General features: G+C 38.7%; 1 protein-coding gene across 2 annotated transcripts; it reads left to right on the forward strand.

Moving 5' to 3' along the window:
- The first annotated feature begins 233 nt into the window (after positions 1–233).
- On the forward strand, positions 234–13,866 carry LOC18435268 (Sas10/Utp3/C1D family). Of its 2 annotated transcripts, none has more exons than XM_006845315.4 (6): positions 234–536; positions 1,145–1,200; positions 1,288–1,342; positions 1,597–1,677; positions 1,789–2,038; positions 13,364–13,866. In XM_006845315.4, exons 1-5 carry the CDS (start codon positions 347–349, stop codon positions 2,022–2,024), a joined length of 618 nt encoding a protein of 205 aa, XP_006845378.1. In that variant the 5' UTR covers positions 234–346; the 3' UTR covers positions 2,025–2,038; positions 13,364–13,866. The 2 variants fall into 2 exon arrangements, with proteins under 2 accessions (XP_006845378.1, XP_020523594.1); XM_020667935.2 differs by lacking the exon at positions 13,364–13,866 and adding an exon at positions 11,716–12,392.
- The last annotated feature ends 2,162 nt before the right edge of the window (positions 13,867–16,028 follow it).

Below are 16,028 nucleotides of genomic sequence, written 5' to 3' on the forward strand. Positions count from 1 at the left end.
ATGATACATATTATCACAACAACAACGCGGCCATTAGGTTATCACCGTCCAATCAATAGGCGGATTATGCTTAGCGGGTTCCACCCAAAGCGTCAGGAGGTAACACACGCCACGTTTCAAGATGGAGTTTTAGAAGTAGCCGCTCATTTTCGGAACCCTAACGCGGGAGATTTTTGCACAGACCCTTGCAGTGAGAGAGCTTTAAGAGAAATTTAAGAGAGAGAGAGAGAGATAGGGGAGAGTCATTTAGAGAGAGAGAAAGAAGGTGGTTCCATTGTTGCTGAAACTTGCTTGTAAAAGTCTTGTTGGGGTTTGACAGTAGTGCTGCAAAGTAGAGAGAGAGAGAATGGGGGAGAGTGTTCCTGAGCAAGTTTTAGAGTCAGTCTCAGAAACCCTAATCCATGTAGACCACCTCAGAGCTAACATGGTCCAATTCATGGGGGCCTGCGACGCAGATGTACTCGCTTATTTGCCTCCTCTTCAACGAGCCAATGTTTTTCTCACTCTAGCCAAGGCGGTTTCATCTCTCTACACGTGTAAGCTCACCACACTGGTCTTTGTTCTTGTGTTGTTTTGCTATTTATCTTGATTATATCATTGCGGTATTTCATAAAAAACTTGAATTTAATTCCCCCAAAGTGAAAGAAAACATCGACTTTATTGTTGTTTTCTTCTGATTTTTTGACCTCTAACCAGTAGAAATCCTGCTTAGTTCGTGATATGATATATTTCAGGAGCAATGTTTCGAACTATTTGTTAATCTATCAACTGCGTTTTTTTTTCTTTCAAGTGTTTCATTTGGTTGTTTTTCTATTCTACCATAGTTTTTTTGCCCTATCGAGTATATATTGGTCGCTGATTTTTCCAGGTTACAATTTTAGCTCTCTTGAATTGAGAATTTGTTGTTTACTAATTTTTTTCTTTGGAGTTTGATTTTATGAACTTGAACTGTTTTAGTTTGCTATGTATATTTATTTGTTTTTTTTTTAAATTTTTTGATGAGTGTTTTTGTCTACAAATTCTGCTGAATTGTCAATCTCTTGTATTTTTCTCGTTGTGCACCTATTTGAGTTAATTTAGTTTTCTTATTAAATTTCCGTGATTAGATATTCATACAATTTATTTATTTACTGGTCACTTGCAGTGAGATTAAGATGTAATGGAGTGCACCCAGATAATCATCCTGTCAAAACAGAGCTTGTAAGTTCCATAAAGGAAGTTCTGCCTGTTCTAACTTTCTAAAGGAATTTGATAAGGTTTAAATTTTTGAATTATGCCATTATTCAGGAGAGACTGAGTTTATACGAAGATAAGATTGACCGCTATAAGGACTGGACCAGAGGTAATTCATATTGCCCTCTCTCTCTCTCTCTCTCTCTCTCCCTCTCCCCTCTCCCCTCTTAAAATCTGGGTATTCATCTCTTAAAATTTGTGTACTTATTAAAAATATTTGGATACTCTTCAAGATGCTATCATTGTTGGTTGACAATTCTTTGTAATGTGGTATGTGTTTCCAACTTTCTCCTGTGAATTGAAGACGTACTCGATCAAAGCCCATCTATTGTTTATTAAACATGCATTAAATTTGTTTTACAGGCCCTCAGCGACCCTCCACGACCATAAATTATAAAGCTGCAACGCGTTTTATTGAACATTCTCTGCCTGATCTTGCACCTGGTGTGGATGCTTTTCTGATATGAACTTCTTTTATTCACAGTATTTAATAGGGATTTTTAGGTTAATATTTATTTATTTATTTATTTATTTATTTAATTTTTTAAATTTTAGAACAAAGACAAAGTATGCGAGAAATTAGCAGAGAGGATGGGCAAAGGAGTCAATTTGAAGAGAGAAGGCGAGGTAAGAGGAAGAGGAAGTCTCAGGTGACTGAAAAGCAATCGGTACATGCGGCTGCTGAAGAATTTCTTGCAAAGGCGACTAGGGAACTTCTTGGTGATAAGGATAGTCTGAGAGGGCCTTTAAGAGATGAGAGCTCTGAAGAAGAAAAAGTATCAAATGGATGAAATTATCATTGCAGGTATGACCGGTGCAAAAAACATGTAATTAGCAGGATATGTTGATTCATGTGAAGGGTGGATTTATGGATCTATGACGAATGTATGTGTGCAAATTTTATCCAAAAAAATAGAAAAAAGGAAATGTTTATGTAGATCATGCATGCTTGCAGTGCATGCATGCATATGGTGAATATTACATATAGACACATGCATAACTTTAGGCTGTGTGTGTGCTAGACTGCATCTTTGATTTTATGTGTGTGCATGTGCGGCCACGTGCGTGATGGTCAACCTGTATTCATTGAATCAAAGATTTGATTTACAAGACTTAAAAATTGAAGCAAGATGCCAATTAGTGTTGAGCTTTGAACCTCTTGCCTAGCCAATTGAAATTCATGTCGAATAAACCATGGGGTATGTAGCTGAGCTGCTTCATGATACGTATAGTATGATCCTGAGATAATAATTTGATATGCTAACAATATACTTATTGTTGATGAGTTACTTGGACAAAAATCAAAAGAATCAGTGACAAAATTTGTGAAAAGTATTGAACTAAATATTACAAATCTGAGACCATTTACTGAAGAGTTGATAGCAATTCTCTTGCTTTACTGAAGAGTTTGTCTCTATGCTGCGATGCTCTCTCCAACTGGTAAGAGTGCATGGATTAAGCCAGAGGTCGCAAGGATGTTTGTTGAAACAAATGGCCCAGGGAAATGCCTATTTTTCCTGTCTCATGCCATTTTGATGGTGATTTTTGAAACAATCACCTGAAATCCTGAGAGAGAAGAAAAGCCTGAAGAGTAAAGAGAGAGGGGGACCTTTAATTTTTAACCTTAAGACTTGCCTTAAGGGTTATAAATGGGGTAACATTGCCTGAAATAAAATTGAGAAGACTTGGGGAGTTTGTCGAGAAAAAAGTAAAACATTGGATTTTTGTTGTTACCACTAAAAGGGATGGGGGTTTCTTTTATGGCTAGTATGGTTTGTGGTTGGAATCTAATTTTTAATTTTGCGTGAATAGTTCTTTGTTGACAATCCTCGTTTGCAACTCTTTAATTTCAGATATCATATTTTAGCCTTTAAGCTCTGTTAACACATGCGATCCTGAAAGATTGGCAGTCGATTGTCTTAGCCCTGGTCCCTAAGTCGAAGGAGCGGTGGATCTTAAAGATATTAGACCCATAAGCCTCCTTAATATCTCCTACAAATTCCTTTTTAAAGTCCTTGCATCCTGCTCAAGAGAAGTCCTTAAATGGGTCATCTCCCCCAACCAAGGGGCTTTTGTCAAGGATGGGAATATTTTAGATGGGGCCCTCATTTCTGATGAATGTGTCCACTCAAGAAACCAAGCTAAGATACCTTGGGTTGTAGTTAAACTTGATTGGGAAAAAGCTTATGACCATGTCAATTGATCCCTTTCTAGATGATATTTTGAGAAGAATGGAATTCGGGAATGAATGGAGGCAATGGATGACGGTTTGCATAACAGCACCTATCTTCTTGATCCTCATCAATGGCCTACTTCCCTTCCTCAAGAGGCCTGCGGCAGGGAGATCCCCTCTCCCCAATCATTACAGAGGTATTTAGGAAGTTCATGGGAAGAGTGTATGAGCAATGCCTCAAGAAGGGTTTCCAAGTGGGGCAGTGAGGGGTCAAATATGTCCTATCTACTAGTGCCGACGAGCCTCATTTTATGCAATGCTTCTCAGCAACAACTACACACTCTTTGGATCTATCTCAAATTCTTAAAGGTCGCCATGAGGCTCAAGATCAATACAGCAGAATCTAAAATCATGGGCCTTGCTATTGACTACCAAATGATGCAAGTCCTTGCCAAAAGGTTGGGTTGTGAGGTAGACTGTTTGCCCACCAAGCACCTTGGTCTTCCACCTCTCATCGGCGAACCAAAGAAACAATTGTGGGACCCTGCTCAAAAATTCGTCCTCCCAGCCGCCTAGGAAGCTGGGACAAAAAATGACTAAAATAGGCCTAGGGGGTCACCCTTTGCAGACATGTTCCTAGGCACCCAAGGTGGGCTCAAGGTGGGCCCCTAGGCGGGTCTAGGCACTTGCCTAGTACCACCCCTTAAAAGAAAAAGCCACTTAAAAAAAAGAGAAGTTGATGCCTATTTAAGGCCATTCTCTCTCTCGCTAGATTGGGCCCATGTGCTATCTCTGCACATGTAAGCAAAAAAAGAACACGAAGATAGCCTCCAAGTGTTCTATGCGAGGCCTCTCTCTCGCTCATACACATGCACACAAAAACACACATGATCTCACATGTTCTTTCTCTACATGTAAGGGGAAAAAAATAAAAAAAACGAAACCTGCCAAGAGTTTGATGCGAGGTCCCTCTCTCTCTCTCTCTCTCTCTCTCTTTCTTTCTCTCTCTCGCTCTTTCTTTCTCTCTCTCGATTGACATATTAGAAGACGAAAAAGAAGAAGAAAAAGAAGAATGTCCTCCATTTCATGACATCTATGTCACAGACAGATCCGTATTCTCTATCTCTCTTACTCTACATATAAGATAAGAAAAAAGATCACCTTTAAGTGTTTCATGCGAGGCCTCATGCACACGCACACACACACATTCACACACGCACACACACACACATTCACACATGCACACACACACACATTCACACACGCACACACACATTATATATATACACATATTGATACATACACACAACATACGGTCCCCCATCCCAACCACTACTGCCCCCTCCCACCCGTCGACGCCTGAGGGCTGCCCAGGTATGTGAGCGCTCACCTAGGAGGCCGTCTTGCTGCCTAGGGAGCCAGCATCCCTTTCTGAACATTGGTGGAAAGATTTGATTGGAAATTAGCAGCTTGAAAAAGGACGATTCCTGTCTTTGGCAGGCTGCATTAGCCTAATCAAAGCAATGCTCTCAATCATTCCAACCTATCAAATATCCCTCTTCCAGAATCTTGCCTTAGTATCCTCGTGTCTAGAGTGGCCAATGAGGAGCTTTCTTTGGTCGGATGTGGGGAATAGACAAATATTTCACCTCATACCTTAGGACACTGTCTGACCAAGTTGAAGGGTGGATGGCGTACATTGCCTAAGGCTCCATATCTCTGTCCTCCTTGACAAATAGTTTTGTCGCGCTATGCCACCAACTTTGGCAATCTGTGGTTAAACATAAATATGATTGCCCCTTCTGCCTGGCTACGTAACAGATCTCCAAATGCAAGATCTTTGGGAGAATGCTACTTGATTTGGTCCACCATTAACCAGTTCAAGAGCCACATTCGTTTCAGAGCAAGAGGTGGTGGAAGGGTATCTTCTTGCAGTGATCTATGGCTTGGGGACTCTCCCCTAGGTAGTCGCTTCTAGTTTCTCTTCGATTAGCCACTGATCAGGATGTAACAGTGACCCAATCATTCGAATTATTGGGGTATACAAGAGTGTGGTGTCCTACCTTCAGGAGAGCCGTGGAAACCATGAGCAAGCTGAGTTCCTAGCCCTTTCCTTCCTGTTGCAGTCCACCTGCCTCCCAATAGGGTGCCCCAATAAAATCATTTGGATGGCCTCCCCCTCTAGGAAATTCACAATATCCTCCTATGCTTCTCTTCGGACCCCTCCCCCAAACGTACTTTCCCCAATTGTTGCTAATAGAGCTTGACTGAATCCCATCCCCCTGAAATTTGGACATTCAGCTGGACCATCTTTAGAAGAGCACTTGCATTAGATCAAACCCAAATAAGGGGGTTTCATATACCCAATTGTTGCGCCGTGTGCAAAATGAAGGAAGAAACTAACAACCACCTTTTCCTCCATTGCAAATTGGCTGGTAATCTCTGATCTGATCTACTACAACTATTCCTCTATTCCAGTTTTAGGTCTACTACTCCCCAACCTTCTTAGCTTCAGGAAGATTTTTGTGGAAGAGCTGCTTTAGCGGCAACCGTTTGGGTACTCTGGACTAAAAGAAGCAACATAATCTTCAACGGCAAGGAAAGGAGTGCCAAATTCCTCAAAAGATCAGATCATATCAATGGTACTTTTCTGGGCAATAAACTCTTAAGCGTTTAAATACATGCAGATTTCCTCAACAATTGGCAAGCATTACTCAAAGCTAGGTCTCCACAAGTCCCTCTATCATCCTTGTGGTGACCATCGGAACCGTGCCAAATCGAACTAAGCTTTGGTGGATCTTCACTTAGAAACCTTGGACCCACGTGATATGGAGGGTTATTCGTGATCATAATGAGAACACACCATCGAGTCCGACTCCCATTTCATAGTCCACACGGATTCCACTGTGGCAAAAATAGTGGCCTTGCTAGAAGTCACCAAAAAGATACAATCATCACTATGTTACATGGAAACAGAAACACGTGCCTATCTGTGAAATGGATGAGAGTGTCAGAAATCTGAACCCAAAAAAATGACATCTAGACATGATGTTTGTATAATATATGATGCCTATGTCTATATATACATATATTAAGATCTATGTGTAGTTCACATATGCATGTATGTATATAAACAACAATAGAAAAACAGCCAAATAATTAAATTATTTTTAATTAATAGTTGGAAAACGCTTACTTTGTGAATCTGAATTTTATTCATCAAAATTTCTTATTGACTTATCCAAGGTTGCATCATAACATCATTGAAAAAATGCTATAAACTATCAACTAATTATTAATTCAAAATGTAACACTCTTGTTGAATAGCTCTTGATAAAGTCCTAATGCATTTATCCAAAATCACATGGTCATCCCACTCGCACCCACAATAGATCCATCTTTTGCTAAGCTTTGTTTGTCGTACACCATGTTCTCAATGTTAAAAGTACTAGAAAATTTAAAAGATATCAAATACTATGCAAACTTTCAAAACTAGTAAATGTCATTTGCTAGGATAATGCAAGGTAGAATACAATTTAGGGAAAATTTCTCCATACCCCCTATTTTTGGCAGCCATTTCTTAGGATACCCAAAGTTTTAAACTATTTCTTGCGGTATGAGGTCTTTAACTTTTCAATCTTCCAACGCCTAGGCTCCTTTGACCTTATATTATTGACCTAAACAATTTTTAAAATTACCTCTTTTATCAAAACCTAACCTCTCGTTAACCCCTCCGTTTCTCTCTCTTAAAACTCCATCTCTCTTTTTAAACTCCGTCTTTCTCTTTGCCCTCTCTCTCACATACCCAAAGTTAGTGGGTTTCTAAAGCTATCCTCATCATCTCTCTCTCTTCTCCCCAACGTCTCTCTCTCTAAACTCCATCTTTCTCTCTCCCCTCTCTCTCTCTCTCATAATCAAAGTCAGTGGGTTTCTGCAACTCTCCTCATCGTCTCTCTCTTCTTCCCATCGTCTCTCTCCTTTAAATGTCTCTCTCCCTCTCGAAACTATGCATCTATCTCTCTCTCTCTCGCTCCTCTCTCTCTCTTCAAAACCCAAAGTGTGAAGATTTCACTAGATGCTATTACATATACAGAGATTGTAAGTCCATTGATTGCCCCAAATTGGGTTTATGCCTCAGCTCTTGAGCTTTCGCCAATGGCTCACCATGGGTTCAATTTGACATGGGGCTTTAGTGTAGACTCAAGTTTTTGATACCTGGTTAGGCTCCATTTTTGTGATATCATAAGCAAGGCTCTGAATAGGCTATTCTTCAATGTGTACATCAATGGCTACCCTGCAGTCACAGGGCATGGCTTATCGACCTTGGTCTCTGGTTTGGTTGTCTTGTACTATAAGGATTTCATGGTTACTGCATCAATAGCAATGGGTTGAATACTTGTTCAAGTGGGTCCGATGAGTCTGAACTCATCTGGGTCTGATGAACCAGAGCCCAATGCTCTTCTTAATGGGCCTGAAATCACAAAGCGTAGCAGCACAGTTGAGAACTTGGATGGAGAAATTTTTGTTCAGGGTGGAAGATTTTGGTTAAGGCTAGTTCAAAGAGCGGCACTGCAACAGCCGTGGGCCTTTTCATGGCTTTTGGAGCATTTGTGGGACTTGGGGCCATGATTTTCTGTGGCATAGGAGACCTGAAGATTGGAGAAAACATAACAATTTCTCTTCATGGCTTCTCCCTATTCATTCAGGTGGCCATTCGAGCATATAGCATCACAAAGAGGTTCCAGGAGTGGGGTTAGTGGAAACATTTATTCATCGAGCCTTGGGCTGGGCCGAAACTTCACTTTCTCATAGTTGCAAGAAGAACTTCAACCAGACATCCTTAATTGGGGTTGGAGGCTTTGGAAACGTCTATCTGTGTGTGTGTGTGAGAGAGAGAAGGGTGAGAGGGGTGGAGTTTTGAGAGGGAGAGAAGCTGAGTTTTGAGAGAGAGAGATGATGGGGAGAGTGCAAAAACCCACTAACTTTGGGTATGAGAGAGAGAGAGGGGAGAGAAAGAAAGATAGAGTTTAGAGAGAGAGTGACGGAAGGGTTAACTGGAGCTTATGTTTTGATAATAGGGAGTCATTTTAGAAATTGTTTAGGTCAATAATATAAAGTCAAAGGAATCTAGGGGGTTAGAAGATAGAAAAGTTAAAGACCTCATGCCGTCAGAAATAGATTAAATCCTTGGGTCTCCTAAGAAATTGATACCAAAAATAGGGGGTATGAAGAAAGTTGCCCTACAGTTTATGCTATTAACGACAAAAACAATAGTGAACAAGAACGAGAAGTGAAGAGGGAAAAGCTGGAGCAAATATGAGATGAATATCCAGTGTTCCATGGCTTAGAGAGGGACAAACCACTAGTTCATAGCTTGGGAAGGGAGAAACAAGTAGGGAGGGAGAAACCCTAGAAGGTTTAATGATAGTTGAAATAAATTCATATTTTATTTATAGGAACAATGACTTGTGGAAGTGTCTAGGAGTGTCGATATGTGTTTTCGTGTCCTCCAGGTGTCAACATGTGGTCAGACCCCCGACATACGTCTATGTTCATAGAATCAGCAATGGGGCTCATCTTTAGCTATTGAGGGTGACTCAGAAAATGCAGTGGCTGTGGCATCCGGTGCCTCCCCTTGCCCATGGGGTCTAGACACCTTTTTGGCCAAATTCATGACATATGCAGCATATTCAGATTTCCTTTCAGCATACTTGGCGGGAGGCAAACTCAGAGGTTGATGCCCTTGCCAAACGAGGAGCCGCTGTGGGCAATGCCAATGAAACCATTTCGGGGAATTTTTTGACTTTGGTTCAATGTTATTTTGGTTTCTCTTTTGTTTTCAGGTGTCCAATGACCCATACTGCTCATGCACTTAGCATCTTAGGGTGCACCTCACTCTTAGATAGATAGAGCACATGCCTTGTGGTTTGAAGTTTTTTTTGCAAAGAGTACCCAACTTGTAGGTAACTTATTCGTACCCTATTATGTACTTACTCTTTTGCTAATACAAGAGCTAACATTATCTCAAAAAATATTGGCAATTGATTAGACAATAGAGGATTTGAGAATTTGATGAACCAACCTTTTAGAGTACTTTATAAGAGGCCATATGATTGGATGTTATTTTGATGTTTGGGGGGCAAGAATTAAAGAGATGTTGCAAATGTTGCAGATTTCAAAACATGTTTATGGGTATTTATGAATATTTATGAAAACATAGAAATGTGTGTCCAAGGGTCATGTCGACACTTTGAGGATATAGACATGCATGTTGGCGCTCCTAGACATCTGAACGACACCTCTATTAAGCATCCACTAGTATGTCACTTTTCTAACACTTTTTTTTTTTTGGAAAGTGGCATTTCTTTCTTTAGAAATGCCATTTTTCATTGAAGAATATTTTATTTTAAAATTTAAAATATTTTAGAATAAAACAAATACTTTAGAATAAAAAAATTTAAAATATTTTTAGTTTTTGGCTTAGGGTTTCTGTAAATCACTGTTCCTATAAATAAAACTATGGATTTATTTCAACTACCATTAAACCTTCCAAGATTTTCTCTCCGCAACTGGTATCTCCCTCTTCAAGCCGTAGATCAAATATTTTTTTCTTCTCCAAGCTGTGGACCATTGGATATGCATTGTATATCTACTCCAAATTTTCTCTTTTCCCTTCTTGTTGTGCCTTGTGCCGTGTAAGATTGTTTTTGTTCACTAACCTTTTTTGTCATTAATAGCATGAATTGTATGCTACCTTACATTGTCCTAACAATTGACTTATACTAGTTTTGAAAGCTTGTAGTAGTATTTGATAGTCATTAAATTTCGTAGTACTTTTTTGATATTGAGAACATGGTGTTTGATGAACTGATCTTAGAAAAAGGATGGATCTATTGAGGGTACAAGTGGGATGATCATGTGATTTTGGATGAATGCATTAAGACCCTATTCAATAGCGTCAGGCTATAAGGGTGCTACATTTTGAATTATTATCAGTTAATAGTTTTTGGCTTTTCTCCATGTTATTATGATGTAACATTGCATTGGTCTATAAGAAATTTTGATGAATAAAATTCAAATTCACAAAGTAAGTTTTTTTGGACATTAATGTAATTATTTTTATTTTATTTTGATGCTTTACAATTGTTGTATGACATGAATTATATATATATATATATATATATATATATATATATATATATATATATATATATATATATATATATCATCATCATCATCATCATCATCATCATCACAGCCTTTTCTTAATTATTTGGGGTTGGCAACAAGAATCCTGGTCATGTCATTCTGCTCTATCATGGATCATACCCTTGGTGAGGCTACAATTCCTCATATCTTTTCTCATTACTTCCAATCATGTTATGTTGGGCCTACCCCTTGCTTTTTTATATCCTTCCACTTGAACCAACTCTCACCTCCTCACAGGTGTTGTATTGGGTTTGCACTGCACATGGCCACCTAAGTTTACTTTCTTTCATCTTATCGCCTATTGGAGCCACACCTAAGTTTTTCCGAATGTATTCATTTTGAATTCTATCCCTTATTGTCTTGGCGCTCATCCATCTTAACATCTTCAGCTCAGCTACACTCATCGTATGGGTACATTGTTTCCTGACCACCCAATATTCCGCTCTATAAAGAAATCTGGTCTCACAGTTGTCCTATAGAATTTTCCCTTTAGCTTCATTGGTAATGTGGCAATCCCATAAAACTCCGGTTGCATATCTCTATACTAAATGCAACATCTTCCGCAATCTCCCTATTTTTCTAGATTATCGACCTATATATATATATATATATATATAGAGAGAGAGAGAGAGAGAGAGAGAGAGAGAGAGAGAGAGAGAGAGAGAGAGAGATGTACACATATACGTATTGTATGGACGTGCCGTGTCTAGATATCATTTTTTGGGGTTTACATTTCTGACACTTGCATGCGTGTCACAAATAGAATGCTTGTCCATTTCTATGTAAAATAGATAGAAAGAGATAAATGATTCAATCGAAATTTATGAAGTAATGCATATTTGTTCTAGGGGAACAAACCAAAAAGTATTATTATTAGACATATATGTTTAGAAATAAACTAGAAAGGATCCCAATCCTCTATGAAGTATGGGTGTGGTGTGTCTCTCCAAGAATGAGGACTTACATTTTGATGATGGAACTTTAGTTTGTGAATTCTGTTTTGGAAAATGCTCATCTGGCTCACCAAAGCAATTTGATATCTTGGTGTATTGGATGGTTTTATTATTGCCATCTTTTGAGAAGTATTGAAATGTTGTCAGGGCTGACTAGTTGGAGGTTTTCCACGAGTGTCACAACTCACAACGGGGCATGTTTCGATAGGGTGATGAATGCATTATTGATCATCATGTTGGCATGGATCAGGAAACAAAGGGTGTCTTGAACGTTTGATCTGTCAATTTAGTGCTTAGTGTGTGCTAAAGTCCTTTCAGCAGGCTAAGGTAGTTTTTGGGTTTCTTTGTCTTTGCTAAGGGCGTATCTGCCTCATGTCTCTGCACGTCCACCAACTTGCCTTAATGGCTAAGCTGCGTAGTAATGGTGACTCCACGAGGGGAGTGGTCCTCCTCTCTTCTTATTGGGTATTGTAAATTGCAAGATGCATTTAGAAGAAATTTTTGGAGTGTATCAATTTGTTGGGAGATTCTTTTATCATGTCCTTATAAATGCCAATGAGACGAGTGATTCTTTGGCTTGAGAAGATGCAACCAGAGTGGAGTGGGCATTTAGAAGAAGTATTTTGCTCCCTCAACAATTGTCCTACGAGTATTTGCTGTAACCATTGATTTGTATCCCTTTGACTATACCAGATGTGTATGATATGGACCACACTGCATCAAGTTGATTGCTTTGCATGGGGTTTTATGTCATTGCTAAGTAGAATGGAATTTGTACACTTGTGCTACATGTTTATTGCTGATTTCCTTTGTGGTTTTAGTAATTACATAGTTCCTATACCATGTATTGTCTTCTAGACATATTTCTTGTGCTAGCTAAGGCCACGTCCAGTTAACATGAAAATGCAGCCAGGAAGAAAAATATGTTGCTGAAATCCTGAAAAAGAATTACCAAATAAATAGTGGGAGGCGGGGGAAACAATACATGGCCCAGTTTTGGTGAGTCAGCCGACTCACCAAAACACGTGTGTCCTGTTATGCATAAGATGACCATCTTAGACATGGACATCAAAAGAAGGGACCTCCACTAAGGTTAAAACGGATGGTGGAGAAAGAAAATAGCAAGAATACCATTTTATTTTTCAAAAAAAGAAATGCCACTCATTATAATCATCATATTTTGAGATAAACAAACCCCAAAATTCTGGATCTACAATCCATCTTTAAGATGGATTTTGAAGGTGCCGGACATCAACAGGTGAGTCAGCCAACTCACCACACACTTTTCCAGCAATAAGACACAAAAAAGCAAACCTATTCACTGCATTATGTCGAAAGTTTCTATCGCAACTTGTTTGAGCCCCATAACTCAATTGGAAGGTCCTTGTTGCAACCTTGAGATTGTGATTGCCGCTTACCCCAAAAAAGAGAAAAAAAAAAGAAAAGAATTTTCATACTGTGGTTCAAACACAGTTGACCTATTCTTTATTATATCCCCAGTCATAGTGTTCACTAAAATGTTAATGTAAAAGAAGCTATAGAATGGATGTTACACATAATTCAGAGTCATTGTGATTTCTTTTTTGGACTTGTACACTTACGATATAATTCTTTGTTTCTGATAATATTGTGGAACAAACAAAGGTCCATTGATTTATTGTGTTTCAGCCATCAATCTTTACTTCTGTATTAGCAATCCTTTAATTTTCAATTTTTCTTGATAAACTGATCTCCTCTGCTTTTCTTTTTCCATGGCTTTCTAACGTTGTGTTTAATCTCGGGCTGTGACATCAAGGCGACTGATCCTGGCTCGTGGCTTGTTCGCTCTAAAGTCTCAACCTATGGCATGGTTCTTCTCTTTACAAACAAGTTACCGAAGTTTGCGTTTGTTGTTCTTAATGTGTTTGATCGAGAATAATATCACTAAAGATCATCTTAAAGGAAAGAAAAGAGAGAAGTGATTATAATCTAAAGCTCTGGTCCTCGTCTTTCATACTTCAAATAATCTTGCTAATATTTTTTGGGTGAGGGGGCGTTGTTTTTGTTCCATCAGGAAGTGCATGTAGAAGGGTCGAGAGATGACATCTCATGGTGGGAGCCACCAATTGAGATTGTGAGGCATTTGGATTGAATCTCATTCCTCAATTGATTTGCTGCTTCTGTTTATTGGATTAGTTGTTTAATGACTTGTTATTCTATTGGCTTTCAACTTTCTAAAATGGATGTATGTTAGATTCCCGATGGATGAGTGCTTTGTGACATGGTTTACTTGAATGGATGGTGCAGATTTTAAAGGCATGTTTATTTTGATCACATCATGAATCAAGATGTGTTTTAGGCTCTTAAAAAAGTCTCTTGAAGTGGTTTTGGGGCTTCCGATGATGCTGAATTTGTTTAAACAAACGGATCGGTGGGGTGGATCATTCACCCCCAATCCCAGTTCGGATCGGCAATCTGGATCATTTGTGAATCGTCTAGATTGATAATCCAAAAATGTAAAAGATAAAATAAAAATAAAAATAGAGGTTTTTGGGGTGGGGATTTAAGAGGGATCATAGAAAACATTAGATAAGCTTGAAGAAAAAAAGAAAAAAGAAAAAGAAAATGCGTGTGGGGTGGGGTTGGGATCCATATACTTGCAAAAGTGGTTCGGTTCCGATCAATTCTACATCCAAAACGGCAAGGGGGGGGGGGAATTGGATCGGGACCCATAAACTTTCAAAACCGGTTCGGTCCTGATCGATTCTACATCTAAAACGGCAACCCGGATTGAAAATTACTGGGTTTTAGGAAAGCACTGATATATCTTAACGTTATCATGCTTTGCATATGACTATTGGGATCGGTCCTGATCGATTCTACATCCAAAACGGCAACCCGGATTGAAAATTCCTGGGTTTTAGAAAAAGCACTGATATATCTTAACGTTATCATGCTTCGCATATGACTATTGGGTTGATTGTGCCGTGCGTGCGAGGTAAATTGTGTTCTGTACTTTTTGTTTAGGCTTTTGGAAACAGATGGATTTTAAGCTGAAGAAAAATTTTAACCTTGAGGAGGGTTTACGACCACGTCCATAGTTTGAAACTTCTATCTCTCTCTCTACCTCTTTCTGTCTCTTTTTCCTGAAACAGTTAAACAAATATTTCATTGACTCAATGAAAGCTATACAAATAAACATGCCAAGCGGCCCAAAAAGAAAAAAAAAAAGAGGAGAAAGAGAAGAAAATAAAAGGAAAAAGGATAACACATAAGGGTAAATTACAAGGAAATAGCATTTTTAGAGAGTAACTTATTTACCACTCAGAAGGTCCGTAATTTCCTCTCTCTCTCTCTCCCTCCCTTCCCCCGGCGATGCTTGGGTGCCCGGTTCCTTATCACTCGGTGGGGTTTCTTAAAAGAATATTTAGGCTCTAAAAATGTTGGAAATGAGAGTCGGGCTAGAAAAAGGTCACAGGAGTGGAGGTTCCCTAGAGCTTTTTAAATTTTTGTTTCTGTTGAGTAAGTGCACACTTGATTAAGTCATGTGAAAAAATTCTATCATGTGGTTTGGGTATCAATTAGCTGTCAATTTAGTGTGAAAAGATGCACTATGATTAATTGGTGTGAAAATATTTTCATACCCAACCCCATGAGAGAATTCTGTATGGTGAATTCTTAGAAAATATTTTAATGTGCAACAAACATGCCTTAAAATAGTGAAAATGTGGGGTAGTGGTAGGAGGTTATTTCCGCCGAAAAATTCTAGATGGAGTGGAAAATAAATAAATAAAAGGTAAAATGGACAAGGGAAATTAACACAAAAATCTCCTTTTATACTTTAATGCCACTATTGTATAGTGATTATTGTATTTTAATTTTATTCTTTTTCTATATATATGATTAAGATGTTCATATTTTTGACCATAACACATTTGTACAAAAATACTAAAAATATAATTAAATTAAATAAAAATAAACAAGATATCTCATATATGTAAAAAATTTAGATAGAGAGAGGGAGAGAGAGAGAGGACCATATGGTGGGAGATGAAACAAGTTTGGATATACTGCAACTATTTTGGGAAAATTAAAAAAAAAAAAAAACCCCAAGACTACACTTTTCATACAGCTTACTTCAACCTAATTTTTTTTTCATTTTTTTCTCCAAACTACACATTTTATGCAAATACCCTAATAAATAAATAAATAAAGCCTAAACTACAATCCCCTATTTTTATTTTACCTATGCCTCTCTCTCCTCTATCCCACCAAAATAGGGGCTCCGACACTGTATAAGTTCGATCCAGTAGTAAGGCTCCTCCACTGTGTAAGGTGTGGTCCGACAGTAGGGCTCCAGCATTGTATAGAGTGCAGTCCGACAATTGCAAATGGTGGTCCGACGGTTATTGGATTCCAGGTTTCCAACACTATGTAAAAGGCGATGGGTAAAGTGCGGTCCAGCAATAGGGTTCCGGCAT

This window comes from Amborella trichopoda, chromosome 12, assembly GCF_054954075.1.
Source record: "Amborella trichopoda isolate Santa Cruz 75 chromosome 12, AtrichopodaSantaCruz75HAP2 v2.0, whole genome shotgun sequence".
Lineage (NCBI taxonomy): Eukaryota > Viridiplantae > Streptophyta > Magnoliopsida > Amborellales > Amborellaceae > Amborella > Amborella trichopoda.